This window comes from Heloderma suspectum, chromosome 11, assembly GCF_057233095.1.
Source record: "Heloderma suspectum isolate Gila_16-S chromosome 11, 16-S_ref, whole genome shotgun sequence".
In the NCBI taxonomy this organism is placed as follows: Eukaryota; Metazoa; Chordata; class Lepidosauria; order Squamata; family Helodermatidae; genus Heloderma; species Heloderma suspectum.
The window spans coordinates 43,039,399-43,064,890 of NC_139468.1; the positions used below are offsets into that span (position 1 = coordinate 43,039,399).

At 45.4% G+C, this 25,492-nt stretch overlaps 3 protein-coding genes across 11 annotated transcripts in view; 1 reads left to right on the forward strand and 2 right to left on the reverse strand.

The window, feature by feature from the left end:
- LOC146337330 (nuclear pore complex protein Nup98-Nup96-like) overlaps window positions 1-2,085 on the reverse strand; it is a 28,197-nt gene extending 26,112 nt beyond the window's left edge. For all 3 annotated transcript variants that reach the window (XM_084817643.1, XM_084817645.1, XM_084817644.1), the window contains exons 1-2: window positions 1,735-2,085; window positions 923-991 (exon numbers count right to left, since the gene is read on the reverse strand). In XM_084817643.1, coding sequence (XP_084673769.1) covers window positions 923-991; window positions 1,735-1,801 — 136 coding nt within the window. In that variant the 5' untranslated portion in view covers window positions 1,802-2,085. The remainder of the gene's footprint in view (window positions 1-922; window positions 992-1,734) is intronic.
- A 12,287-nt stretch (window positions 2,086-14,372) lies between these two features.
- Window positions 14,373-18,803, reverse strand: CIAO2A (cytosolic iron-sulfur assembly component 2A). The gene is made up of 5 exons (XM_084817642.1): window positions 18,554-18,803; window positions 17,926-18,090; window positions 16,854-16,903; window positions 16,304-16,349; window positions 14,373-14,845 (listed from the first exon to the last, which is right to left on the reverse strand). Exons 1-5 carry the CDS (start codon window positions 18,681-18,683, stop codon window positions 14,748-14,750), a joined length of 489 nt encoding a protein of 162 aa, XP_084673768.1. The 5' UTR covers window positions 18,684-18,803; the 3' UTR covers window positions 14,373-14,747.
- The window catches only part of SPG11 (SPG11 vesicle trafficking associated, spatacsin), a 67,187-nt gene continuing 59,914 nt past the window's right edge, over window positions 18,220-25,492 (forward strand). For 3 of the 7 annotated variants that reach the window (XR_014785436.1, XR_014785438.1, XM_084817625.1), the window contains exons 1-3: window positions 18,221-19,180; window positions 23,725-23,909; window positions 24,234-24,464. Coding sequence is in view for 3 of the 7 variants with exons in the window: in XM_084817625.1 (XP_084673751.1) it covers window positions 18,981-19,180; window positions 23,725-23,909; window positions 24,234-24,464 (616 nt within the window). In the remaining 4 variants the exon portion in view is untranslated. The other 4 variants (XR_014785437.1, XM_084817626.1, XM_084817628.1 and 1 more) reach the window with 4 other exon arrangements.

Consider the following 25,492-nt stretch of genomic DNA (forward strand, 5'->3'; position numbering starts at 1 on the left):
GGGTATCAAAAAGATCTCTGGATTGATATATGCAAGGATGGTAAATTATTGGTGCAGAATAAGTAATTTAACAGAAGAAAGACATTCTAAAGTCTGTTTAGAGGAACAGAGATTATCTGTGCATGGAAACTTTTGGTTGCAAAAACTGTTTAAATTTTTTCCAAATTTTGGATTCTCTGACCAGGCACTAAATCCAAACCTGAAAGCTGGCAGTAATATTTTTAAAGAGTGCTTGATGTAGGAGTGCAAACTGATATAACTGCTCTTACATCATCAGAATCAGCAAAATGGTTCGCTAGTACCAAAACAACTGCACCGATATGAGAAATATTTGTCAGTTCCTATGAAAACAGAATATTGGGAAGCTTTTACATGTCTAAGATATGAACAAATGGATACTATGATGAAATGTGGGAGATTTCATGGTATACCAGTAGAAGATAGGTTGTGTGCTTGCGGAGAACCAGTCCTGGAGGACTTGACTCATGTGCTTGAGTGTCAATTATATAGAGACATAAGAGAGAGTTATTTAGAGCCTCTTCTAAAGAAAGTGAAATACAGGAGTGTAAAGGAGAAATTGAGTTATTTATTACAATCGACCAACCCATAAATGGTAGGGAGGGTCACGGTATTTGCAGTGAAAGCCACTAGATGTAGATCAACGTTTTTCATTGGTATGAAGTTTTATAAAGATTCAGAGATATGACTGTAAGGTGATTGACATGATATCAAAGGCTCCTTTATGCTATATTATTGTTGCATATCCACCCTATTTTAACTTAAGTAAAGACTTGATATGTATTTTATAGTTCAGTTGTTTTAACTGTATGTGTAAATTTCGACATCGTATAATAGCATTTTAAATTTTAATTTTGTATCTTTTGCGATGATCTTTGGATTGAGTAATAAACATATTACTTACTTACTTGCATATCAAGCTGAGTGACCCATCCCCAGTACAAAAATGGTATCAAGCAGTCCTGGGTCCACTCTGTGGGGAGAACAAAGATGTGAGCCAGCTGTGCTTGACTCTGGGGAAGGGCCTTGATTTGCTGGGCCAGAAGAGGCTGGTGATGCCCCAGTGGCGGCAACCCCAAAGGGGGTGACACCCTTGAGGACAGCTGCTTCAGGTGTATGCAAGGGCCACCCCTCTAACCACTTGGCCAGTCTGGGTGTTTAGAGTCTTTGGAGCGGGACTGGTTGCCTTCTTAAACTTGATCATGTGCCTGGGAGAGGATATGGGGCAGTGTAGGGACAGGTAGAGGGAGATATGGTGTTGGAAGGATGGCCAGCCAGATAAGGGGAATGCAGGCCAGACAGTTAATGGTTGCGTCATGTTCCGGCCCTCCCCCCATGGTGGGAAACTGTTGCCCTAGCAGCCTGCCCTCAAGTCTCTGGGTGCTGCTTCTAAACGCCAGATCGATCAATAATAAGACCTCCCTTATCCATGATTTAATAGTGGACAAGGCAGCCAATTTGGCATGCATAACCAAGACCTGGGTGGGTGAACAGGGAGGAGTTGGTCTCTCCCAGTTGTGTCTGCCGGTGTACTTGGTTCAGCATCAGGGCAGACTTGAGGGCTGGGGAGGGGGGGTTGCTGTGGTCTATAAGAATTCGATCTCTCTCCAGGCTCCCTGACTGTCTGTCAGTCTGGAGTGTTTACACCTTGTGTTGGGCCAGTGGGACAGATTGGGGATTCTGCGAGTGTACCCCACTACCCAGCAGTCTCCCTACCTGAGCTGACAAAAGTGGTCTTGGATGTGATGCTGAAATCCCCCAGGCTGTTGGCTTTGAGGGACATCAACTTTCATGCCAAGGACACCAGGGGACTGTCCCAACATGTCATCAGCCCGACATGCGTAGCGGGGCATACTTAGACTTGTTTTTTTCAGCCAGTCATGGGGATGGTGATTTGAAGGTGAGGGGCTTTGAATCAGTCCCTTGTCATAGTCAGATCACCTTGAGGTTTAGACTGAAGGCAGCTTTTCCCCTCCGCAAGGGTGGGGAACCTATTAAGATGCTATGCCCTGGGGACTAATGGATCCAGATGGTTTCCAGAGGGCTCTAGTGGGGCTTCCAGGTGTCATGGTTCGTGCTTCTGTCGAAAATCTGGTCGATCTGTGAATGCAAAACAGAGCGAAGCAGATTACATGATTGCCCTCTCTGTAGTGCTCCATACCGAGCGGAGTACGATGAAACAAAATAGGAGAAGGGTTGAGTTTATGGACACCGATATTCTGTCATGCATCCCTACAGAGTCAGCCCACAATTAAACAGCATAACCATAACAGTTCCAGTCTCCAACTGATGGATGATGTGACCATAATAGTTTTGTTCCAGACAGTTGCTCGCTTTGCATTCCTTTTCACTATATCAAAGGCCTGTTTCATTTGTATTTTCCACTGTATCACATAATCGCTATTTTCCCCTGCAGTCTACAGTCCAAAGGGAAGACCTGTAGACAAGCAAGGAGTCTGACCACCAAGAGAGAACCTAGCGGTATCATTACAGGTGCAACCGTAACTGTAAACCACGTTATTTAAAGCCTCTTTCCAACGTCCCTTTTTGCTCTTCGGGAAGAGTGCTCACTATCCCTAACAAAGTTCTGTGAAATAATTCCACATGCCCATTTCTTTAGGGATGGTAAGGAGAAGTTCAACACCCAATCACTTGGCAGTATTGCTGCAATCTATGAAACAACTAGTTTTTGAACTCACCACTTTGATCATGAAGGGTACTCTTGGGGAATCTGAACTTCAAAATGAAATTGTTAAAAATCCTATTTGCTGCTGTTTGTCCTGATTTGTTCCTAGTGGGGTAAGGTTGAGCAACTTAGTAAAATGGTCCGTAACTACCAAGATGTACTCATGCCACCCACTGCGTCTCTCCAAGTGTGGAGAATTGGTGGAAATCAGCTCAAGTGGATATGTGGCATGAAGCATGAACAGACTCTTGCCACATACTGTTGGATGTTCCTGGGCTCGAGTGGGCACTAAAACAGTCTCTAGCCAAGTTGAGCATTACACAATCGACACTGAAGTGCAGCTAGGGATGCTGGAGAAATTCGAGATGGACTAAAGTGAGCTCAGATTTCTAAGAGTCCGACCTCCAGAATCTGCAGCGGAGCCCTCAGGCTGCGCGGAGTCCGTGGATTTTTGGATGATTTGTTTACTGTCGTGAAATGTGCACATATTTATTCATAGAACACACACAAGTTTCTGCTGAGGAAAAGTTGAATGGACAAGTTCGATTTGTGCAGCCCCAATCTGTGGACAGGATCCTTGGAGATGTGAGGCCTGCCACTTGTGTTCTGTGCCCATGCCTTTCCTGCCTTATAAGAGCAGCTGGGGTGGGGGCTGGCTGAGTGGGCAAGGGCAATGGTGAATGCCTCCTTATGGCAGGCTGTGATTCTATCTTGTCTAAAGAAACAGTGGTAAGACCTTGTTTAAAAAAACTGTCCCTGAATTGGATAATTTCTGGCCAATTGCCAATTTTCCATTCTTAGGCAAGGTGCTGGAGTGTGTGGTGGCTTCTCAGCTCCAGGGATTTCTGGATGAGATAGACTATCTAGATCCGTTTCAATCTGGCTTCATGTCTGGTTATGGGACAGAGACTATTTTGGTCACCTTTGTGGACAATCTACGGCAGGAACTGGATGAGGGAGCGGGTCCCTATTAGTTCTGCTGGACTTTTGGGTGACTTCTAGTACCATCGATCATGGTATCCTTCTGAAGTGTCTGCCTGAGATGGGACTGGAAGGCACTGTTATATGGTGGCTCCCACTCTCCTTGGAGGGGCAGTCTCAGAAGGTGGTGCTGAGGGATTCCTGTTCGATGCTGTGGCGTGCATACCTGTCCAAATCTGTTCAAATTCTAGAAGGACAGGTTGCTGACATGTAACTGTAGTTCTTTGAGAGGCCATCTGTGAACTTCTGTGCAGAACAGTCATTCAGAATATGGATGAATCTGTTAATCACAGTTTCTAATTTTCTCAGTCTTTTTTCCCAATCTAATTTTCCCAAGTCTGGTTGTCTCGAACTTCGAGATTTTTTAAAAAGTTCTCATGAAAATTCATATGCATTTGTATGTGCATTTCCTCCAATACATTTCTGACATACTTTTGCCTAATATGCATATTTTTTGCAAAGCCATTTCCCTAATATAATGCATTTTTTAGCATTTTCACTGATATACACTTTTTGTGTGTGTGCACTTTCCCCTAATATACTTCTGTATGCATTTTTACTGGAGAACTCCATTGCAAAATTTGAAAGATAACCGAGATTTGGTTTGTGCATTGGTTCAAAAGTGCAAAATCAGGTGAGTTCACATTAAAACGCAAACCAAGGGAATTTCACCCCTTGCTCTATTTTGTATCAATAAATAGAACCAAACCCTGTTTGGTTCTATTTATTTAATTTGTACTCAGCCTTTCCATCAAACAAAATGGCACTCAAGGCAGTTCAAAAGAAGTGCTCAAGCTTGGAACACGCCCCCGCCTCTGCAATATTGCTGGAACCATTAGCACAAGCCATAGGAGGCAACAGGGAAGTGAAAGGCCTTCCCCTTGGTGGAGCTGGTCATACTATTAGCCTATTCACTGATGGTATCGCACTGATCCTTCCCAACCCAGTAATCACAGTACCAGAAATAAAGTGAGAAGCAGCAGGCCTGCAGATTAACTACTCAAAATCTGAAGTGTTCTGCATCAACACAGCCTCAGCCACTGAGCCACAAATCAGGATGCTCTCAGGGCTGATGTTTTATCCCAATTCTATGAAATAAGAGGAAATTGAACATCAGGCCAGCGTTGATGCAAATCAAACAGGATGTTACAAGTTCAATCAAAGCTAAGCTTTCTTGGCTGGGCTGGGCAGCAGCTGTGAAAATGTCCCTGCTGCTCAGGCTTCTGAGTCTGGCAGAACATTCCCAGCAGGTTCACACACAAGGAGAAGAAAGCCAGGTTGAGAAAGTGTGTCTTGTACAATGGGTGGTGAACGGGGTGGTGGTGTGCCTGATATGCAGAGGTACTATGAAGTCTTTCAGCTAAGGCCATTGATTTCACCAATACAAAATGAAAGGGTCATGCCTTCGATGTTGATGGAAGTGCCACAGTTTGCCAGCATCTCAGGAAGGGTTGCCCCATGTCTGTCGAATACTATTTAAAAGGTGCAAGAAACTAATCTGTTTCTTTAAAAATACTTCAGTGGTGTGGAAAGCAAATAGCAAATGTCCGGTAATGTTTGTGCTCCTTCTGCTACCCATTCTAGAGCATCCTTTTTATGCGCAAACATTCTGCTGCACAACTGTAAAGGATGGGAAGATGAAGGTCTTTATATGCTGTTTATTAAATGTATACTTGGCATTTCCACTACAAATAGTGCTCAAGGGAGCTAACAATAACATGCAAGTTAGTACAAATTTTGACTAAAACATAAATTTAAATAAATTTAAAAAAGAAATACAGTTCCATCAGTCAAAACCTGCTTCAGCATCAGCCAAAAGCCTGTCTTAACAAAACCAACATAAGTCTTCTATCTCAAGAAGGCACCACGCTCCAGGATGTCTCAGCCCACTGGCTGCAAATCCAACCAACATCGTTACTCATCTTGAGCCTTTTGATACTGGAGCATGCAGTCGGAGAGAGAGCTCATGCCATTCAGATTCATAATTCAGAAAGCCTCGTGTCTAGTATTACCACCTAGAAGAATCCACAGGTTCTCTAAAACACCTAAAAGTGTTTTGGGAAAAGGACCTCATGTAGTAGACTTGTTGCAAGAGGAGCCCCTAAAGTCAGGCTTGCTCTTGTTTTAAGAAAAAACTCTTAAAATAATGCAAGGGGGGTGTGCGCACCTTTTAAGTTTTCCAGCATTGATGTTCCCACATCCGTGCTGGAGGGTGTGAGAAAGGGCTCTTATTTTCACATGAGGGAGATAAGCAGGCATGCCAGCTTGCAGAATTAGGTACTTAGAGAGAGGTCAAAAGTGGAAACAGGCCCCAAGTGGGCATTACTTGACATACTGGAGGGAGCCAACCAAAGTTTGCTTTGTAAAGTATTTATTGTGTAGCAGCTCATCCGGTTTTGATCTCCAAATGAAGTATCACTGGACATGTGGTACCAGAAATTATGGTATATGGCATTGTCAGAGTTGTTGACTCATCAAATATGTCTCTCAAAAAGCCAAACCCAGCGCTTCCACCAGCATCTGGCAAAGCTTTGTCTCCTCTCCAATGACAGCAGCTCAAGAAGAGCTCTGCCGCCGTCTCCTGCCCAAATTTGGAAAGACATTCCTGTACCCCAACGCCTGGATGGTGAAAGCTTTCTTCAGGTCTGGCAAATGAACTTTTGGTCTGAAAATGACATGGTTGCAAAGGAGAGACAATGAGAATTTTTTTAGTTGTAACTTTTAACAAAAAAAAGGCAAGAGAAACACCGGGAGCATCTAGTTTAGTAACACTAGTTGGAGGAACAGAACCACCATGTTTCTCCCCTCTAAATGCCTTCCAGGTGGCAGTGGTTATCAACAATGGCAAGAGAGTGAAAACCCAGCTAAATAGCCGTAGGCTGATCAGAAGATGTGAGGAACAGGACGGTCCTGACAGCCCACTGCGGGCATTTTCTGTCTCAACTATTGAGGAACAAACTTCATAGCACATTTTCTGGAAAACTAATAGCTACAGCAATTGTTCTTGTTTCTCTGCCTATTCAGGATGAAATTGATGCAATTATGGGAGTGACACTAAAATCTGAGTTAGGAGAAATTTCCATTGCTCTGGCAAGTCAATACAAGCTGTACAAGAAAAATTAATTGTGCCCTGAACCACAAAGTGTTAACAAATTTGCCCTACTCAAGAAGTGACCATTGATCTTTACAGATGTTACTCTCAGCAGAGAAATCCCCATAAACCTTACCTTTTAAAAGAGTAAAGATAAATGTTTGCAAGTATATTTTCTGGACCAGTATTCTGAGTATCCTTTTCAATCCAATTTAATAAGCAGCCAGTACAGTATTATTATTATTACCACCACCACCATATTATATCCTGCCTTTTTTCTTCTTGCGAGGAACCCAAGGCAACTTACATGGCCCTTCTCTCCATTTTATCTTCACAACACTCCTGTGAGGTAGATTAGTCCGTGACTGACCCAAAGTCATCAAGTGAGCTTCATGGCTGAGTGAACTTGAGCTCCCACGTTCAACACCCTGATAACTACACCACACTGACTTTTCCCCATTTTCTTGGGAAATGAAGCATTTCTACTGGGCCAAATTCTAACAAAACTGAATATTGAACCAAACTTTTAGTTGCAGAAAAATTCCACAAAACCACGTCGAATGTGTGGGTTCAATGCCCATCAGAATGTTGTTATTTCAGACATATCCAAAGCCCAAGACATTTCCAGAATTGCTTTCTTCCATACCATCTTGCCAGAAAAACATTTTGCTGAGGACATCTTCCCTCATGTCCCCTCACTGTCTGATGGGCCAAGAGAATACACATCTTTCAGTCGTGGCACCTAGGCTATGGCACAGCCTCTCTAGGGAGGCACACCTGGCCCCATCACCACCAGAACTCACCAACAGGTTTTTGACGAATACCTTGTTCTCATGTTTCAAACTGCTTTGTTTTTTTATTTGTATCCTATTTTTATTTGTTGTTTTATTTTACCTTGTGAGCCACCATCATGGGCATCTGCAGGAATTGTTCCAGGGGGTGTGGGCAAAGCTGCACAGCAGTTTGTGGTTGTAATTTGCACGCATAGCCACCATTACAACACACCTGTGCATTATCCTTGTGCTCACGTTTGGTTGCTTAGCATCACATTCCATGACATTTAGAAGTCCACACAAAGCAGCAGAAAATCCTGGGAACTTGACAGCACTAATGCAGAAGCGTGTTATATTCAAGAAGTATCATGAACTCCAACAAAACGTTATTTGGTGAAGGGTGTACCCCCCCCACTTCGAACAAGAAGAAAAAAAATCCAGATACGCATACTGTACGGTAGTCTGGACGCAATGGTCTTATAGAACCCCTCCAACCCTACTGTTCTATGATTCTGTGTATCAGATACTTTATGGCATCAGTGCCCTTATCTTAACATTGACAACTTCACATGACTTGTCCTAGAATGATTTTCTTCATCTAGGAAACATTGGTGAAGTGTCTCTAGAGAATAGCAGCAGTGTCCATGGGGAGGGTCTTTGGCAGCAGGAGTAGAAATGGCTAGGCTTGATCAGGGTTTAGGGTTCCAGAGGAGCGTTAACTACTCAGTTTACTTTTCACATTATCAGCCTTTGTTTTGTTTTTTTTAAACCTCAGCCACAAGTTCAACTTTTGCATGGCTTGGATTTTGAACTATGGCAACGTGCTTTTGGAATTGCATATTTTTCCAGGAATAGCACATTTTGTGTATGATTGCACATTTTTTTTAAAAAGCCCTGATAGCATCAGAAAACAGATCTACCATTTCTGGTAGATCTGGTGACAAGGTCTGGGCACCACGACTACCAAGATAGGTAGACTTGGCATCTGAGAAATGTGTATACCAGGTATACCCCTCTTTTGTTTCTCAGTGAGTAGACCTGGTGTCAGAACAATGTTTTTCCACCTGCAGCTGAAACTCGCGATGTTTTCCCTGACTCCCTTTACCCCTGTAATGGCCCTTGGGGCAACAGCCATTACAGGGGTGAAGGGTGTGGTTAATATTGGGGGCAGGATGACCTGCTCAGCTTGCAGTCTCCTCCTAGGCTCTGCTGTGCAGGCAACACACAATAGATTCAGCACAACAGGGTTATTTATTACTACAATACATGAGAGAACACTAACTTCTGTGGAGCTGCACAGCACACTATCTCAGCTCCAAGTCCTACACTAAGAGACAGAGGGGAAGAGGCTTTGTTTGGGCCTCCTGCAAGAACAAAATAGGGCAGTTCGTTGGAAGCTATATAGACACAAACAACGCCTTCTAACCCTTAATAAATTGCGCTGCTGCTACAATCAACTTCATAACCCCAAACATCGGGAGACTAGACGGAACTGCAGAATTGTCATACACTATTCTCCCCCCCGCCCCCCGAAAATGGAAACATAACACTGGGCTACTTTGCAGGGCTGGTGTAGCCCACAATTTCTCACCCACAGCCTGCTTCCTGTAATATGGGTATAATCATAGAATCATAGAATAGTAGGGTTGGAGGGGGCCTAAAGACCATCGAGTCCAACCCCCTGCTCAGTGCAGGAATCCAAGTCACAACATCCCCGACAGATGGTTGTCCAGCCTCATCCTGAATACCTCCAGTGTGGGAGAGCCCACCACCTCCCTAGGTCATGGGTTCCATTGTTGTATTGCTCTAAGTCAGGAAGTTTTTCCTGATGTTCAGCCAGAATCTGGCTTCCTGTCACTTGAGACCATGTCCTGCACTCTGGGATGATCAAGAAGATATCCTGGCCTTCCTCTTTGGGACAACCTTTAAAGTACCTGAAGAGCACTACCCTATCTCCCCTCAGTCTTCTCTTCTCAAGACTAAACATGCCCAGTTCTTTCAGTCTCTCTTCAAAGGGCTTTGTTTCCAGTCCCCTGATCATCTTCACTGCCCTCCTCTGAACCCTCTCCAGCTTGTCTGCATCCTTTTTAAAGTGTGGTGCCCAGAACTGGACACAGTACTCCAGATGAGGCCTAGCCAGTGCTGAGTAGAGGGGAACTAGTACTTCCCGGGATTTGGAAGCGATGCTTCTATTAATGCAGCACAAAAGAGCATCTGCCTTTTTTGCAGCCACATCACATTGTTGGCTCATATTCAGCTTGTGATTGACAACAATTCCAAGATCCTTCTCGCTTGCAGTGTTGTTGAGTCCCATATCCCCCATCCTGTAACTCAGCATTTGGTTTCTTTTTCCTAGGTGCAGAACTTGGCATTGATCCCTATTGAATTTCATTCTGTTGTTTTCTGCCCAGCACTCCAGCCTATCAAGATCACTTTGAATTTTGTTTCTGTCTTCCAAAGTATTAGCTATCCCGCCCAATTTTGTGTCATCTGCAAATCTGATCAGCATTCCCTGCACCTCCTCCTCCAAGTCATTAATACAAATGTTGAAGAGCACTGGCCCCAGGACTGAGCCCTGCGGTACCCTGCTCATTACCTCTCCCCAGTTTGAGAAGATCCCATTGATAAGCGCTCTTTGAGTCCAATCCTGTAGCCAACTGTGGATCCACCTGATAGTTGTTTCATCTTGCCCACTTTGAGCTAGTTTGCTCATCAGGATATCGTGGGGCACTTTGTTGAAAGGTTTGCTGAAGTCGAGGTATATGATGTCCATAGCATTCCCACAGTCCACAAGGGAAGTTACTTGATCAAAAAATGAGATCAGATTCATCTAGCAGGATTTGTTCTTGACAAATACATGTTGGCTTTGAGTAATCACTGCATTGTTTTCAAGGTGCTTACAGATGGATTGCTTTATAATTTGCTCCAGAATTTTCACAGGGATTGAGGTCAGACTGGTCTGTAGCTCCCAGGTTCTTCCTTCTTACCCTTTTTGAAGATAGGGACATTAGCCCTCCTCCAGTCATCTGGCACTTCTCCTGTCCTCCATGATTTCTCAAAGAGAATAGACAGCGGTTCTGAGAGTTCTTCTGCCAGTTCCTTTATTACTTGAGGATGCAGTTCCTCTGGCCCTGGAGATTTGAACTCATTCAAAGTAATGACGTGTTAGGTATGCCTATCTATCTGAAGCTGCAATCCTGCTCCTTCAGCCTGTACTTCGCCTTTGCCAGGGGGGTCATAGACCCTCTTTTGGGAGAAGACTGAGCCAAAGTAGGAATTGAGCACCTCTGCCTTTTCTTTTGTCCTATTATCATTTTGCCATCCTTATTTAATAGTTGAACCACCATTTCTTTCCTCTGCCTTTTACTATGCACGTAGCTGAAGAAAGCCTTTTTGTTGCTTTTAGCATCCCTCGCTAACCACAGCTCGTTCTCAGCTTTAGCCTTCCTGACGCCATCCCTGCAATTCTGTGCTACCTGCCTGTACTCTTTCTTTGTTACTTGGCCTTCTTTCCACTTCCTATGTGTGTCCTTTTTTGTTTTCAGGTCATCCCTAAGCTTTTTCTGAAGCCACACTGGCTTCTTCTGTTGTCTTCCACCTTTTCTTCTTGTTGGAATTGTTTGTAATTGTGCCTTGAGAATTTCCTTTTTTAAAAGCTCTCACCCATCTTGGGACTCCTTTTCTCGTTAAGAGTCGCTTGCCATGGGACCTTTCTGATCATTTTTCTGTGTTTATTAAAATCAGCTTTTCTAAAATCCAGGGTATATGTTTGACTACACTCGGCTTTTGCTTCCTTTAGAACCAGGAACTCAAGTATAACATGGTCGCTTTCCCCCAGAGTTCCTGTAACTGCTACTTTATCCACTAAGTCATCCCTGTTGGTTAGGATCAAGTCAAGGATAGCCGATCCTCTAGTTCTTTCCTCTACTTTCTGTAGGAGGAAGTTATCTGCCACACAAGTCAGGAATTTCCTGGAGGTGCCAGGAAATCATGAACTTGTCTTTGCTGCTACCTTTTGTTTGGGGGCAGTAGACACACTAGTGCCCAATCTCAGCTACACTAAACTCATGGATTTCTGAACGGTTTTTTTTATGAGGCTGCAATTACTTCCCAACAGGGAAGACCCCTCAAGAGGCTTATAAGTGAACCAGGAAGCTCCTTCTCCACATAGTGGTGATATTAACCATTGCTATGACTTCATTCATTGGCTAAAAACACTGAAAGACAGGAGCAGGCTAATTTCTCATGGAACAAGTGAGCAGAATAGCGGCTGCACACTTTGCTTCGTATCTCAGGTTCTACAGGAGCTAGAGACCTTTTTTTAACGGAAGCGGGGAATCTGGAGATTATGGCTCAGCCAAGGGGAATTAACTGCCCCCTTGCCTGCCCTCTGAACACTCATAGTCAGCTCACGTGCACTTGTTGTAGACAGGCAGGGTAAGTATTGTTGTAACATTAAATAAAGAGATAAGGTTAGTTACAAGTACTGGAAGAAGGGTAATTTAGGGTGCAATCCTCTGCGTATTTCCACAGAAAACGTCCTACAACTCCCAGCATGCCCCAGCCAGCTGAAGCATGCTGGGAGTTGTGGGTTTTTTTCTGTCTAAACGTGCATAGATTTGTGCCCTTAGTAATTAATTTACCAGCCAATATATTTCAGAATACGGAAAGACACTGTTGAATCACAAATTCTATATGACCCATTTTCTTCCCATAAGATGGCCATTAGCTGACCTTGACTAAACTTACTGAAACAGAATACTATCATTAGTGGCATCCCGATCCTAACCATGTTAACTTGGAAGTAAGATCTACTGAGTTCAGTGAAACTTAACTCTTTGTTAAAGTCTACAGTAGAGGTCAGCAATGTGTGGCCACAACGTGGTGCCCGCAGATGCCAGTGCATCCCAGACACCTCTGCCCACAAAGGTACCTAACTCCTCCAGACTTAAAAAAATATTTAAAAAAAATTCAAGCAGTGGAGGTAAGGAAAGATAGTGGGGTGGCGGGGGGGAGGCTGAGGAATCCTGGTTGGATGAGAGAAAAATGCCAACCCTGGCAACACTATTACAGTGCCTAGTAGCATCCACAACATCAGGGGTTCACCCATCTGCACATCTTCTAATGAGAGATATGCCATAATTTGCCAGCAATGCCCTTCTGCATTCTACATAGGATAAACAAGCGAGGCTCTACGCAAAAGAATAAATGGACAACAAACAAACATCAGAGACTGCAATACTCAAAAAGCAGCAGGGAAGCACTTCAACCACCCAGAACACTCAATCAATGACCTAAAGCTGGCTGTTCTTGAACAAAAAACCTGCAAAGACAGAATTCAACACAAAATTGCTGAACAATTCATCAAGAGATTCAAGTTCATTTCCTGTGGTTTGAACGAGGACAAAGATTTTATATCACGCTTCAGGGATTTCATTTATTTATTACATTTCTATACCACCCAATAGCTGAAGCTCTCTGGGCGGTTCACACCCTCCAACCTTTTTGGGTCCTTGCACAATTTGGATTTTTGAGCAAGCGTTGCAGGCACTGTAAGAAAACAGTTGCCATTTTAAAACATCTTTTAAAATGTTTTTAATTGTTTTAATTATAGGATTTTGTTTATCTTGCTGTTCTTTGCTCTGAAATCTTTGATGTGAAGCGGTATATAAATATTGTAAATAAAATAAATAAATAGGGCACCGGAGCGGGGAGGGGAGTTTAAAATCAATGGCTGCAATGGGGTGTGGGCAATCACAGATTTTACTGTGCAACAAGACATCCATTTCACATAAAGACTAATTGGCAACAAGGCACACACCTCTTTACATTCGCATTTTTCTGCTCCAACAAAACACCTATTTCACAGAAAAGCAAATCAATTTCCCTAAATCACCTCTAAATATTTTTTCTAAAATTTGTTCCCCCAATTTTATTTATGGAAAATAGGAAGTTCACTCCCAATTTTCCCCTAGGCACAAATCACACACACTACCCCACACAGCCAGCACACATAACCCTGGTACCCCTCCCACCCCACCCCCCATGGTCACTCTCTAGATGCTCCTCCATGACTGGGTTTTCTAACCCCTCCCCTGGTTGCTCACCACTTCCCTCCCAGGCCCCCAAGTGGCTTTTGGCTGCCTGACTGGCAAGCAGCAGAGCTCCAGCCCACAGCTGCTCACCTACCCTCTTCCTTTCCGCTCTGGGCCCACATGGGAGCTAGAGATATTCTGGGGAAGAGAAAGGAGGGTGGGGTGGTGGAGGCTGAAGCTCTGCTGTTTTAAGCAGAGGTTTAAAAACATATATTGTAATATTTAAAAATCACTTTAAAAAATCCAGATGGGCAGGTGTCGAGGGGGGATGTCTGCGGACACCATGTTGTCGACTCCAGTGACACAACGGGTGTAAAATCAGCTCAATACAATCATGTCTGTGTTAAGGTAATTATCACTTCTATTTTCTGCATTTCAATTCCCTCTGACCTCTTGGTTTACAGTATAGAATGCATGTTTGCCAATTTGAGGTTAAAACTTCATGCATCTGATCAAATGGGCCATATCCATGAAAGCTTCTGCCATAATACATTTGTTAGTCTTCAAAGTGCCACGAACACTTTGTTGTTTTTGCTTCAATGAACTATCATGGCTACCCCCCGGAAATTCAAACAGAATACAATCATTAGAGGTTGCAACTGCAATGTTATATTTGCCCCTTATTTTTAGAAGTGCCAGCTTCAGTGAATTACTGTTAATCTGCTTTGGTTTATCTTTGTTTCTTTAAACCTATATGGAAGTTTGAATGATAGTAAAGACAACTCCAGTTTCAAGAACTCTGTATTTTATTCATCTTTCACACTGCAGCTATTCAAATACACTCCACCACTTCAAAGTGGAAATATTAATTCAAAATCAGATTTTTTAAATTACAAAGCATATTCATGAGATGGCAACAGACCAGTTCATAATCTTTTTATAAAATCAATTTTCAATTAAGATTACTATTCACAATCCTTTATCAATCATCAAAGGTTGATCTATACACTGTTCACTCTCTTCGTAATTTATAAAGCGATTCTTTAAAAATATGTAGGAGGTACAAAGAACTCTCCAATATTCAATTCAAGGCCTCCACATTTTTACAAAGACATTAATACAAATGTGTCAGATAAATCCTGGGTCAATGGCTGTCATGGCAGCTAGTCAGGTTCCAGAACACACTGTTCCACAATCTCCCGCAAGTTAGGATTCTCCATTGCAGCTGCTACTCTCTCTTTATCATTGATCTGCTTGTTAACTGTAACACAGTGGGAAAACAACCAAGACTTTTACTAATGGCCAATAGAAATTCATCGGAATGTCCCCAAGCACACTAAGGTTGGGGCAGGGAAAAGGGGTAGTGGTGGTACAAGTCCTATTGAGATTAACAGCAATTTATGAAGAATTAGAGTCCAATGGATGCCATAATAAATTTGTTAAGTCTTTAAGGGTGCAATCCTATGGTCACTAGCCAGTGGCTAGACGGCCATTGGATAGGTTGGTTCCCTGAGAACCGACCTCCACCCCCTCCCGTGCCGCCTTGCAGGCAGTGCGGAATGGCCCCGCACTTGGAAGAGGAGTGTGGAGCGGCAAAAATGGGGTGTTCCTGGGCGGGGAAGTCGGAAATGCCGGTACAACGCATCCTATGTGTTGTCTGGCTGCCGCTTCCCACTCTGAGGTTCCACGGCTAGACAGCACGAAATTGGCTGTCTAGCTGCAAAAGCCAGGCGGTGGGAATGAGGAGGAGATCTGCTCCTCACCACTCCTCCCACCCTGCAATGGATAGGTGGTCGCCCCCGGGCTCAGAGGCAACCCTCGACCCAGATAGGACTGCTCCCTAAGATGTTTCAAGACAGTTCTTTTCCTCTAAATGAGAAAATTATGGTAGTAGGCCTAATACTTCCTGATTGCCATACTGTGACATAATACAGTGCTGAGATTCAAGAGATCTTGCAACAAGAATGCAGAAGCAAACATGTTTCAGTGTGGTTATCTGCTATGCACCATTTCCTGTTTGATGTTAGATGTCAGGTCTTCTCAGCCAGCCTGCCACACAGACAATTTAAACCAGACTTAACAGGAAGTTAAGCCTCCCAAGCAATGGCCTGGGGTGCCTGATTTTCAGGGCATTCCCCAGCAGCATAAATTTCATCCCTTAACAATAAAAACATGGCCAACTGTGAACTGCGGCTATGATTTTTCTATATGTTCCTTTCAGGTCCTTTGAACTTATACAAAGGTTTGATGTTTGTTTTTTACAAGATCTTCAAAGATTCTCCCCCACCATACACACTTTTCAATGAATTTGTAGCCCCAGAACATTTGGGCTTTTTAACCTGTGTTTCCAGAGGTCTGAAATTAGAGATTATTTTGTTCAAGAGTGCTTTTTAAATTTGCACGTATGTAAAAAGTGTATTTGTTTTCAACAGACAATATTTCCAGAACAGCTCACAAATAAATATATTTACATATGGCAGGGGAGTAGTTTGTCGGCTAGTAGGTGTTGTGGACTTATCTGCTGGCTGAATTTACTTCACTTAGCCCCCAATATGCCACAAGTGACCAAGTACAGGGATATACGGGCAGGTGAGCTCCTGAAGATTGAAACACACTCATGTTTGTCCCTAGCATTGCCCAGCCTAATGAAAGTCAACTTGCTGCATTAATTGCACAAGAGGCTACTTTATTCTCAAACACGATCTCAAGACAGACTTACTGTCCTCCTCAGTGGAATGCGCACCCTCCGATATGTAGATTTCCAGCTAGATGAGACAGAAAATGTTTGCTTAGAGTTATTTTGTTCCTGCAACACAGCAATATATCTGTACAGAATACACACTCATTGCTATTTAGACAGCTGACTACATCAGTTAAGTCCCCAAAGTGCTCACAACATGAAGGATCTCCTCATTTCACCCTTCTCTAGAACAACCCCCCAATATCTAGGACTAAGGAAGTTGCCTCTTGCAATCTGGCAATTCTATGTGCCAACTCAAGTAGTGCAAACAAAAATGGGCTCCCAACAGTGTCAATCTTGGCTCCGCCTTTCGTTGCCTCTTTCAAGAGCACATTTTGTATGAACTACAGGACACACCAGCACCCCCTTAACTTCCTCATCCTCCAACACTCTCTCTTTTAAGCCACATTTTGGGGAGAGGTGAGAGTGGAATGTGCCTTTGTAACTTGTGAAAGCACTCTTAAGCATGGGTTTCCAGAGTTCAATATAGAGTACATTTTTAGACATAAAAACAAAATGAATGACATACCTTATGTTTAAAAGGTAAACATCTCTGAAGTTTGATCCTCAAACACAGCCCTAATTTTTAGGAAAAATATCTCAGTTTTCTTTCCCCACACAACCCTCCTCATAAACTGCCCCTTGACTACCTTTCTTCCAAAAGAGCTGGTGGCAAGTGGCCATGCAGCAAAATGCACCACCCAGCCATCTTGTACCTCAGTTCTGTAAACATATTAGAAAGGACAGACTTTGGCTCTCAAAGTACTTCATGGCTGGCTTCTACTCCAAGATTTCATTTTCTTTACAGAAGGCAAAGTTTGTCTTGTCTGTTCAGAAAGGAAGCAAGCAGCAACCACTTTCAATAACTGCTTTCAAGCACAGCACTGTTTTAAGCACAACCAGACAAGAAACTCTCCCGGACACTATGCTTCAGAATTGCCAGGCTACAGAAGTCAAAAACTTTGAAAAATTATTTGGATGTTGGCTTTAACTGCGGTAACTCAAAACATACCACGCAAGGTTACACTATGCATGTTTACTAAGAAATACGCTCTACTGACCTGGTCTGCACGACACAACAACCCACCCATGGTAGGTTGTCGCGATGTCCAAACCTAGCATGGTTTCCACAGGGTAGCTTATTTTTCATAAACAAGCCACCCTGAGAAGTCATGGCTTATTGTTGGGTTCTTCAGAGTGACTCATTATGATGTCTGAACCTGGCAGGTCAACTTCATTGTGGGTTGCCAGGATCAGCCAGACGGCCATCCAGCAAGAGCAGCGAAAACTCCTGCTGCTACTTACAATCTTGTAGCTGTTCCCGACAACCCACAATGAAGTCGCTTTGCCAGGTTCAGACATCACACAATAACCCACCACAAACAACCCAGCGATAGCCGTGAGTTCTCAGGGTGGCTTGTTTGTGAAAAATTGGCCACCCTGCAGAAGCCGCGCCGGGCTTGCACAACATGACAAACCACTCATGCCCCACCCTGCATATTGTTATTCAGCTTTCCGACACCTCTGTTTATGACAGAGGCCATAAAACTGGCTAGTTAACTAGCTACTCGAGGAAAACACACACCTGCCCAGGAACTTACCAATGAGAGTAGCCAAAGAGCAATGAGGTACTGTGGGCGTAAACCTGATTGTAACCAAATATTCATCTTCACTAATTTCATGCACGTCAACGCAGCTTTCTGTGACAACATCTAGTTCTTCCAAAGTGCTGGGCTTTTCTGGATCCCGGATAGTTCGAATTATATCTAAGCAGAAACAAACACACAAGCGTCCAGCTCTGCAGGAAAGGGCTCATGGGGCCCAATGCCGCGGAGCGGCGGGGGTCGTGGCTGGCCACGACGCCGGGGGCGGGGGGAGGCCGGGCGGGCCTGCGGGCGTCTTCTCCGTCGGGCTCTTCGCGGCCTTCGGAGGGCCGGAAGCAGAAGCCGAGGCCCCCGAGCGCTCTCTCCGCGGATCCCAGAAGCGCCGCGGACACGGGCGTGAGCTGGGCCCGGGGCTCCGGGCCTGGCGAGCACGGGCGGCGGCGGCCTTGGCGCCGCCTCCGGGGCGGGCAGCCCGCGCCCAGCCCGGGGCTCCCTCTGCCGGCCCGCCCGCCCGGGAAGGGCCGCTCTCGCCCCGGGCCGCCCAACAGCCGGGGCGCCGGCCGCGAGCCCGCCCGCGCCGCCGAGGCCCGCCCGGGCGCCGCCCGCCGCGCCGCGCGCCACTGACCGTAGACCTCGAGCGCCCGCTCCTGCGCCATGGCGGCGGCGGCGCTGTGGGGCGGCCCGGCGGCGCCCGCCTCGTCAGGCCCGCCGCCGCCGCGAGCGAGCGCCCTCCACAGCAGCCCCAGCGACAGCATCGCCCCGCCGCGGCGCCGCCTCCATCCGCCGCCCCGCGCCCCCGCGGCTTCCGGGCTCCGGCGGCCTCCGGGAAGGCCGCAGTCGCCGCCGCCGGCAGCGCGCTCGCGCCTCTGCGCCTCGGCTGGGCTCGGCCCGGCCCGGCCCGGCCGCCGCCTCCTTCCTGCGAGGCACGCTGGGAGCCGTAGTCCGACGACGAGCCCTCACTTCCTCGCGGGGCTCTGCTCCAAGATGGCGGCGGCCGGGCGCGCGGGGTTCTGAGGCGGCGCGGCGGCGGCCTCCTCCTCCTCCGGGCGAGCATGGCGGAGGCGCTGCGGGTGCTCCTGCGGCCGCTCCGGAGCCCGCAGGGAGGGCCTGCCCGGGCCAAGCTCCGCGGCGGCCGAGAAGCGCTGGGGGTCGCCGCGGGGGCGGAGCTGCGCCTGACGGGGCTGGTCTCGGCCGGGCTCGCCAGAGGGCAGGACGGAGCCGGCAGCGTCGCCGTGCCGGGCGCCTGGGAAGAGTGAGTGCCGGGGGCGGGGGCGGGGCCGGGGCCGGCTGACCCTCGACTCGCGGCGACTCGTCGGAACCCGTGGCCGCGGCCCGGCTCACTTGGGGTGGCTCCCCTCCCCCGCTCGCCCGGGATCGCTCCCTGTTCCGAAGAAGCCGGAGCGGCCGCGCGCGCGGCCTGGCTGTGCAGTGCCCGCGCTCGCCTGCGGAGTGAGCCGGGCTGCTCCAGCGTGCCCCGCAGGTGTGCGCGGGCTGGTGCGGGGCGAGAGCGGCGTGGTGAGCGGCCCTCCCTCGCCCCACAACCTTGGCGGGAGTTGCGGACCGCCCCCGGCCCGGCCGACCTTTCCTGGTGTGTGGCTGTGACGTGCACTTGCTGGCATTGGTCTGTTTCTTTAGAGAAAGGGGAAGCAATACTTCTGTTCGCTCTCGTCAGTAATAGTCAACATCATAAACTAACGTTTTGGTTTCCCTTCCCGGAGTTCTCAGCTCATGGGTTGTATGTTAGTTGCCCTGTTCAACTTCTGCCGTCTTTAGCCTTGTGATGATTTATCTAGCCGGACAACAATGTCACTCAGCATTTTGATGCCATCGTTTTAATTGGGCTCGATCCAGATTGAGTCATCCTTAGAGTAGACCCATTAAATGAATGGGACAAGTAAAGCCATAAGTTCTCCTTTGTGTTAGAAATGGTAACCATGCACATTTAATCTAAGTTTGTTGTTGTTTATTTGCTCAGTCACTTCCGACTCCTTATGACTTCATGGACCAGCCCACGCCAGAGCTTTCTGTCGGCCGTCGCCACCCCCAGCTCCCCCAAGGTCGAGTCCATCACCTCCAGAATGTCATCCATCCCTCTTGCCCTTGGTCGGCCCCTCTTCCTTTTGCCTTCCACTTTCCCTAGCATCAGCATCTTCTCCAGGGTATCCTGTCTTCTCATGATGTGGCCAAAGTACTTCAGTTTTGCCTTAAATATCCTTCCCTCAAGTGAGCAATCTGGCTTTATTTCCTGGAGTATGGACTTGTTTGATCTTTTTGCAGTCCAAGGCATTCTCAGAATTTTCCTCCAGCACCACAGTTCAAAAGCATCTATCTTCCTTCGCTCAGCCTTCCTTATGGTCCAGCTCTCGTATCCATAGGTTACTATGGGGAATACCATTGCTTTAACTATGCAGACCTTTGTTGTCAGCATGATGTTTCTGCTCTTAACTATTTTATCAAGATTTGTCATTGCTCTCCTCCCAAGAAGTAAACGTCTTCTGATTTCCTGGCTGCAGTCAGCGTCTGCAGTAATCTTTGTGCCTAGAAATACAAAGTCTGTCACTGCCTCTGCGTTTTCTCCCTCGATTTGCCAGTTATCAATCAAGCTGGTTGCCATAATCTTGAGTTTTTTTAGGGTTAACTGCAACCCAGCTTTTGCACTTTCTTCTTTCACCCTCGTCATGAGGTTCCTCAGCTCCTCCTCGCTTTCAGCCATCAAAGTGGTATCATCTGCATATCTGAGATAGTTAATGTTTCTTCCAGTGATTTTAACTCCAGCCTTGGATTCATCAAGCCCAGCACATCGCATGATGTGTTCTGCGTACAAGTTGAATAGGTAGGGTGAGAGTATACAACCCTGCTGTACTCCTTTCCCAATCTTAAACCAGTCCGTTGTTCTGTGGTCTGTTCTTACCGTTGCTACTTGGTTGTTATACAGTTTCCTCAGGAGGCAGACAAGATGACTTGGCATCCCCATACCACCAAGAACTTGCCACCATTTGTTATGATCCACACAGTCAAAGGCTTTAGAATAGTCAATAGAATAGAAATAGATGTTTTTCTGAAGCTCCCTGGCTTTCTCCATTATCCAGCGGGTACTGGCAATTTGGTCTCTAGTTCCTCAGCCTTTTCTAAACCCAGCTTGTACATCTGGCAATTCTCGTTCCATGAATTGCTGGAGTCTACCTTGCAAGATCTTGAGCATTACTTTACTGGCATGTGAAATAAGTGCCACTGTTCGATAGTTTGAACATTCTTTAGTGTTTCCCTTTTTTGGCATGGGGATATAAGTTGATTTTTTCCAATCTGATGGCCATTCTTGTGTTTTCCAAATTTGCTGGCATATGGCATGCATCACCTGGACAGCATCATCTTGTAAGATTTTAAACAGTTCAGCTGGGATACCGTCGTCTCCTGCTGCCTTGTTATTAGCAATGCTTCTTAAGGCCCATTCCACCTCACTCTTCAGGATGTCTGGCTCTAACTCACTGGCCACACCGTCAGATCTATCCCTGATATTATTATCCTTCCTATACAGATCTTCCGTACATTCTTGCCACCTTTTCTCGCTCTCTTCTGCTTCTGTTAGGTTCTTGCCATCTTTGTTTTTTGATCCTACCCATTTTTGCCTGGAATTTACCTCCGATGTTTCTAATTTTCTGGAAGAGGTCTCTTGTCCTTCCTATTCTATTATCTTCTTCCGCTTCCACGCATTGCTTGTTTAAAAATAGTTCCTTATCTCTTCTGGCTAACCTCTGGAATTTTGCATTTAATTGGGCATATCTCCCCCTATCACTGTTACCTTTTGCTTTCTTTCTTTCTTTCTTGGGCTGCTTCCAGTGTCTCAGCAGACAGCCATCTTGCCTTCTTGGTTTTCTTTTTCTTTGGGATGTTTTTTGTTGCCGCCTCCTGAACGATGTTGCCAACTTCTGTCCATAGTTCTTCCGGGACCCTATCTACTAAATCTAGTCCCTTAAATCTATTCTTCACCTCCACTGCATATCCATTAGGAATATTAGTGAGCTCATATCCTAACTGATCTGTGGGTCTTCCTTATTCTCTTTAGTCTGATTCTAAATTGTGCAATAAGAAGTTTGTGATCTGAACTACAGTCAGCTCCAAGTCTTGTTTTTACCGACTGCATAGATGTCCGCCACCTTTAGCTACAAAGGATGTAGTCAATCTGATTTTGGTGTCGACCGTCTTGTGAAGTCCATGTATAAAGTCGTCTCTTAGGTTGTTGGAAGAGAGTGTTTGTTATGCACAGTGAGTTGTCTTGGCAAAATTCTATCAGCCTATGTCCTGCTTCATTTTGTTCTCCCAGACCATGCTTGCCTGTAATTCCAGGTGTCATTTGACTACCCACCTTAGCATTCCAGTCTCCTGTAATGAAAATAACATCTCTTTTAGGCATATTATCCAGTAGGTGCTGCAGATCCTCATAGAACTGATCTACTTCTGCTGCTTCAGCGTCTGTGGTTGTGGCATATATTTGGATCACTGTGATGTTAAATGGTTTATCCTGAATTCGAACTGAGATCATTCTGTTGTTTTTTGGATTGTTTCCAAGCACTGCTTTAGCCACTTTATTATTAATTATGAAGGCTACTCCATTTCTTCTGTGGTCCTCTTGTCCACAGTAGTAGATCTGGTGGTCATCTGATGTGAAGTGGCCCATTTCAGTTCACTGACACCCAGAACGTTTATATTTAATCTTGACATCTCCCCAGTAACCACATCCAATTTGCCCTGGCTCGTAGATCTTACATTCCAGGTTCCTATGGTGTGTTGATCTTTAGAACATTGGATTTGTTGTTTGCCACCAGCGCCATCGGCCGCTAGCCGTCCTTTCGGCTTTGAGCTAGCTGCGTCATCACATCTGGGGCTAGTTGAACTTATCCTCTGTCCCTCCCCAGTAGCATTTTGACCATCTTCCGACCTGGGAGTCCCATCTTCCGATGGTATACCGACATATCTCTGGTTGTACTGATCCATTAAGTTTTCACGGCAAGAATACTGGGGTGGGTTGCCGTTACCTTCTCCAGGGATCGTATTTAGTCTGACCTCTCTGCCATGACCTTCCCTCTTGGGTGTCCCTTCATGGTTTAGCTCATGGCATCATGGAGGTGCTCAAGCTCCAGCACCACAACAAGGTAACAATCTCCTTTGCTGGAGTTAATCTAAGTACATTTAAGCAATCTCAATCTGTTATTTAGAGTGACTTTTAATCATTTTTTGTAAATAATTTCCTTAATCAACATCTGGATTTTGTTCATTTTGTAGGACTGCCTGTAGTAATGGAGTCAATTCCATATGCCATAGGAACCAGGCTACTGAGTTTCTGTAAAGTAGAGGATTTATTTTGGTGGCAGCAGTTAAAGGTTTTTATAGGTGATATAGCATTCCTTAACTGTGAAATCTTACTTAGAATTTTATTACACACTGGCAGGGAGTTCCATAGACCCCAGCATCAACGTGATAAAAAGGAATATACATATAATAATCACATGGGTTTTGTCCACCACATGTGATGAAACACAAAGCTTTTCCATCTATGTTCCCTTTCATGTGTTTCATAATCTTGTAAGCTGCCTTATGAAGGTAGTGTGCTCCTGAAAGGCAGCCTAAAAATCTTTTGAATAAATAATCATGACTAATGTATATCCCCTTGTTTTTAATGGGCATGATGTAAGTTTGGATCCAGCCAATTTTCTTTAAAAGCCACAATATGCTTAAAAGTTTAGAAGAGAACAACAGTTGGAGGTAAGGATTGCATATATTAAAGAATTGTTGTTGTAGCTTTACATGGGAGAGTGTGGAAGAAGAGGATCCGGCAGTGGACAGTCTCAAACTACTTGCTCTCAGCAAGACCCACGAACTTTTAATATATGAAGTTATTCTAGATGCTGGAAAATATGATGTGACACTCTTGCAGACCTGCAGCGAAGATAGACTGAAGAGGCTGATCGCACTTAAAAATATTAGTGAGTATCCTTCTGCAGTAACTAGTAGAATTAATGTTTTACAGTTACTGTAAAATGTGTGTAGTCTTGCTTGTATGTAGTAACCTTTGTACTCTGGCCTGGGGGGGCAGGATGAATTGCAACTAGGCGTAGGCAGGTATTATTAAAAAAAGCTGATGGGGTATTTCAAATGTTGAATGCAGATAGATATGCCTGGCACTGGCTTACATCACTTGCAGGATAGGCGCTTTATTAGGACTGTGGTTTTTTTTACTATTGTTTCTTTGTGTACTTTGTTGCTCCATCTGAAAATATGCTAAGATTCCTTTTGTCCTAATCATGCAGGTTTATCTTCAGTCTCCTCTTTGAGGGTGCTGTCATTTAAAAATGGCAGAGCTTTGTTGTTGCTCAACAACTTAATTGTTGCATGCCTTACTTTTCCTGGAGGACAACTGGAGGCAGAAGAGCTGGAGGACTGCTTTCTTCTTGACCTGTCACCGCAGGTTTTGGAAAGGATAGTAGATGTTACCTTCTGTAGAGGCATTCTCTTCTTGTTAGACGAGTCTGGATGGATATGTATCCTTTAAGTCCTGAGTGGGGAACAGGGCATTTTCATATGGCCCAGCAATCTCCTCCAAGGCCCCACCACACTCCATTGACTTGCTGATGTTTACTGGGGTGTGCGGCCCCCTCGATGCCCTGCTGCTCCTGGGAGAAGTCCTGCATTTTCCAAAGTGCTCTTGGGTGGCTCCACCCATCTCCCCTTTCTGCTGTGCAGTCTGATTTCAGCATTGGCATCTGCTGATCTGAAAGTGGCAAAAGGCTTTTACTTGTGTTGGAGGAGGGATGGGTGTAGAGACTGGTACAGTTTCAGAGGAGCTGATTGCTTGCAAGATCCTCTCTTCTTTTGCTTCTCTTCCCATGGACAAAGAGCTACAAATTCAAAACAGAGGCCTGCTAAACAACAACTGGTCTTCCTCCACCTTGTGAGCAAAGATCCATATGTCAGAAACCAGCAGGGAGCACCCATTCTGTTGCCTGGATTTTCCTTCCTTTTTTGTTTTTCCTCCTTTCCCATTTGCCTCTGCCTTTTCATGGGTGTGATACGAAACTGAGCAACTCCCCCTCCCATAATTTAATTCACTTTCTTGGGAACTCTTTAACAAACAATTCAGCTTCAGCATTGCACAAATATTTTTCCTCTCTCCCAGTCTCACTCAGCTAAAACTCCTTCTAGTCTAGAAACTCCTAGTCGCTTCCTCCTCTTCATCTTTAATATTTTGACAAGGCAGATGGACATTAATGTCAAGAAATAAAACACTTTTACTCTAGAAAGCACCAGTGAAACTGCAAACTCATGTGGAAACCCAAAGCAGCCCTGATGCCAGTCCAAATAAAACGGATGTCCCAGCAGTGAGCAGAACCTCATGTGTAAACAAACATCTCCCATCCCAGGTAGCTCTTCAGGAGCAGCTGGGGAAACAAAGTATGCCTTTTCATTTGGCTGCTCCTGTTTAAAAAATAGGTTTTAAAGCAGATGACTGGAAGTGTGTGGAGGACAGGAAAGAATGTGTGTGGTGTGAATAGCGGGGTGGGAGGATTTG

Coding starts and splice junctions, on each gene's coding strand:
- CIAO2A (XM_084817642.1), bottom strand. CDS start 18,683: ATGCTGTCGCTGGGGCTGCTGTGGAGGGCGCTCGCTCGCGGCGGCGGC. Junction 18,091..18,553: donor GCGGGCGCTCGAGGTCTACG/GTCAGTGGCGCG, acceptor GTTTCTGCTTAG/ATATAATTCGAACTATCCGG. Junction 14,846..16,303: donor GCATTCCACTGAGGAGGACA/GTAAGTCTGTCT, acceptor ACTGTGTTACAG/TTAACAAGCAGATCAATGAT.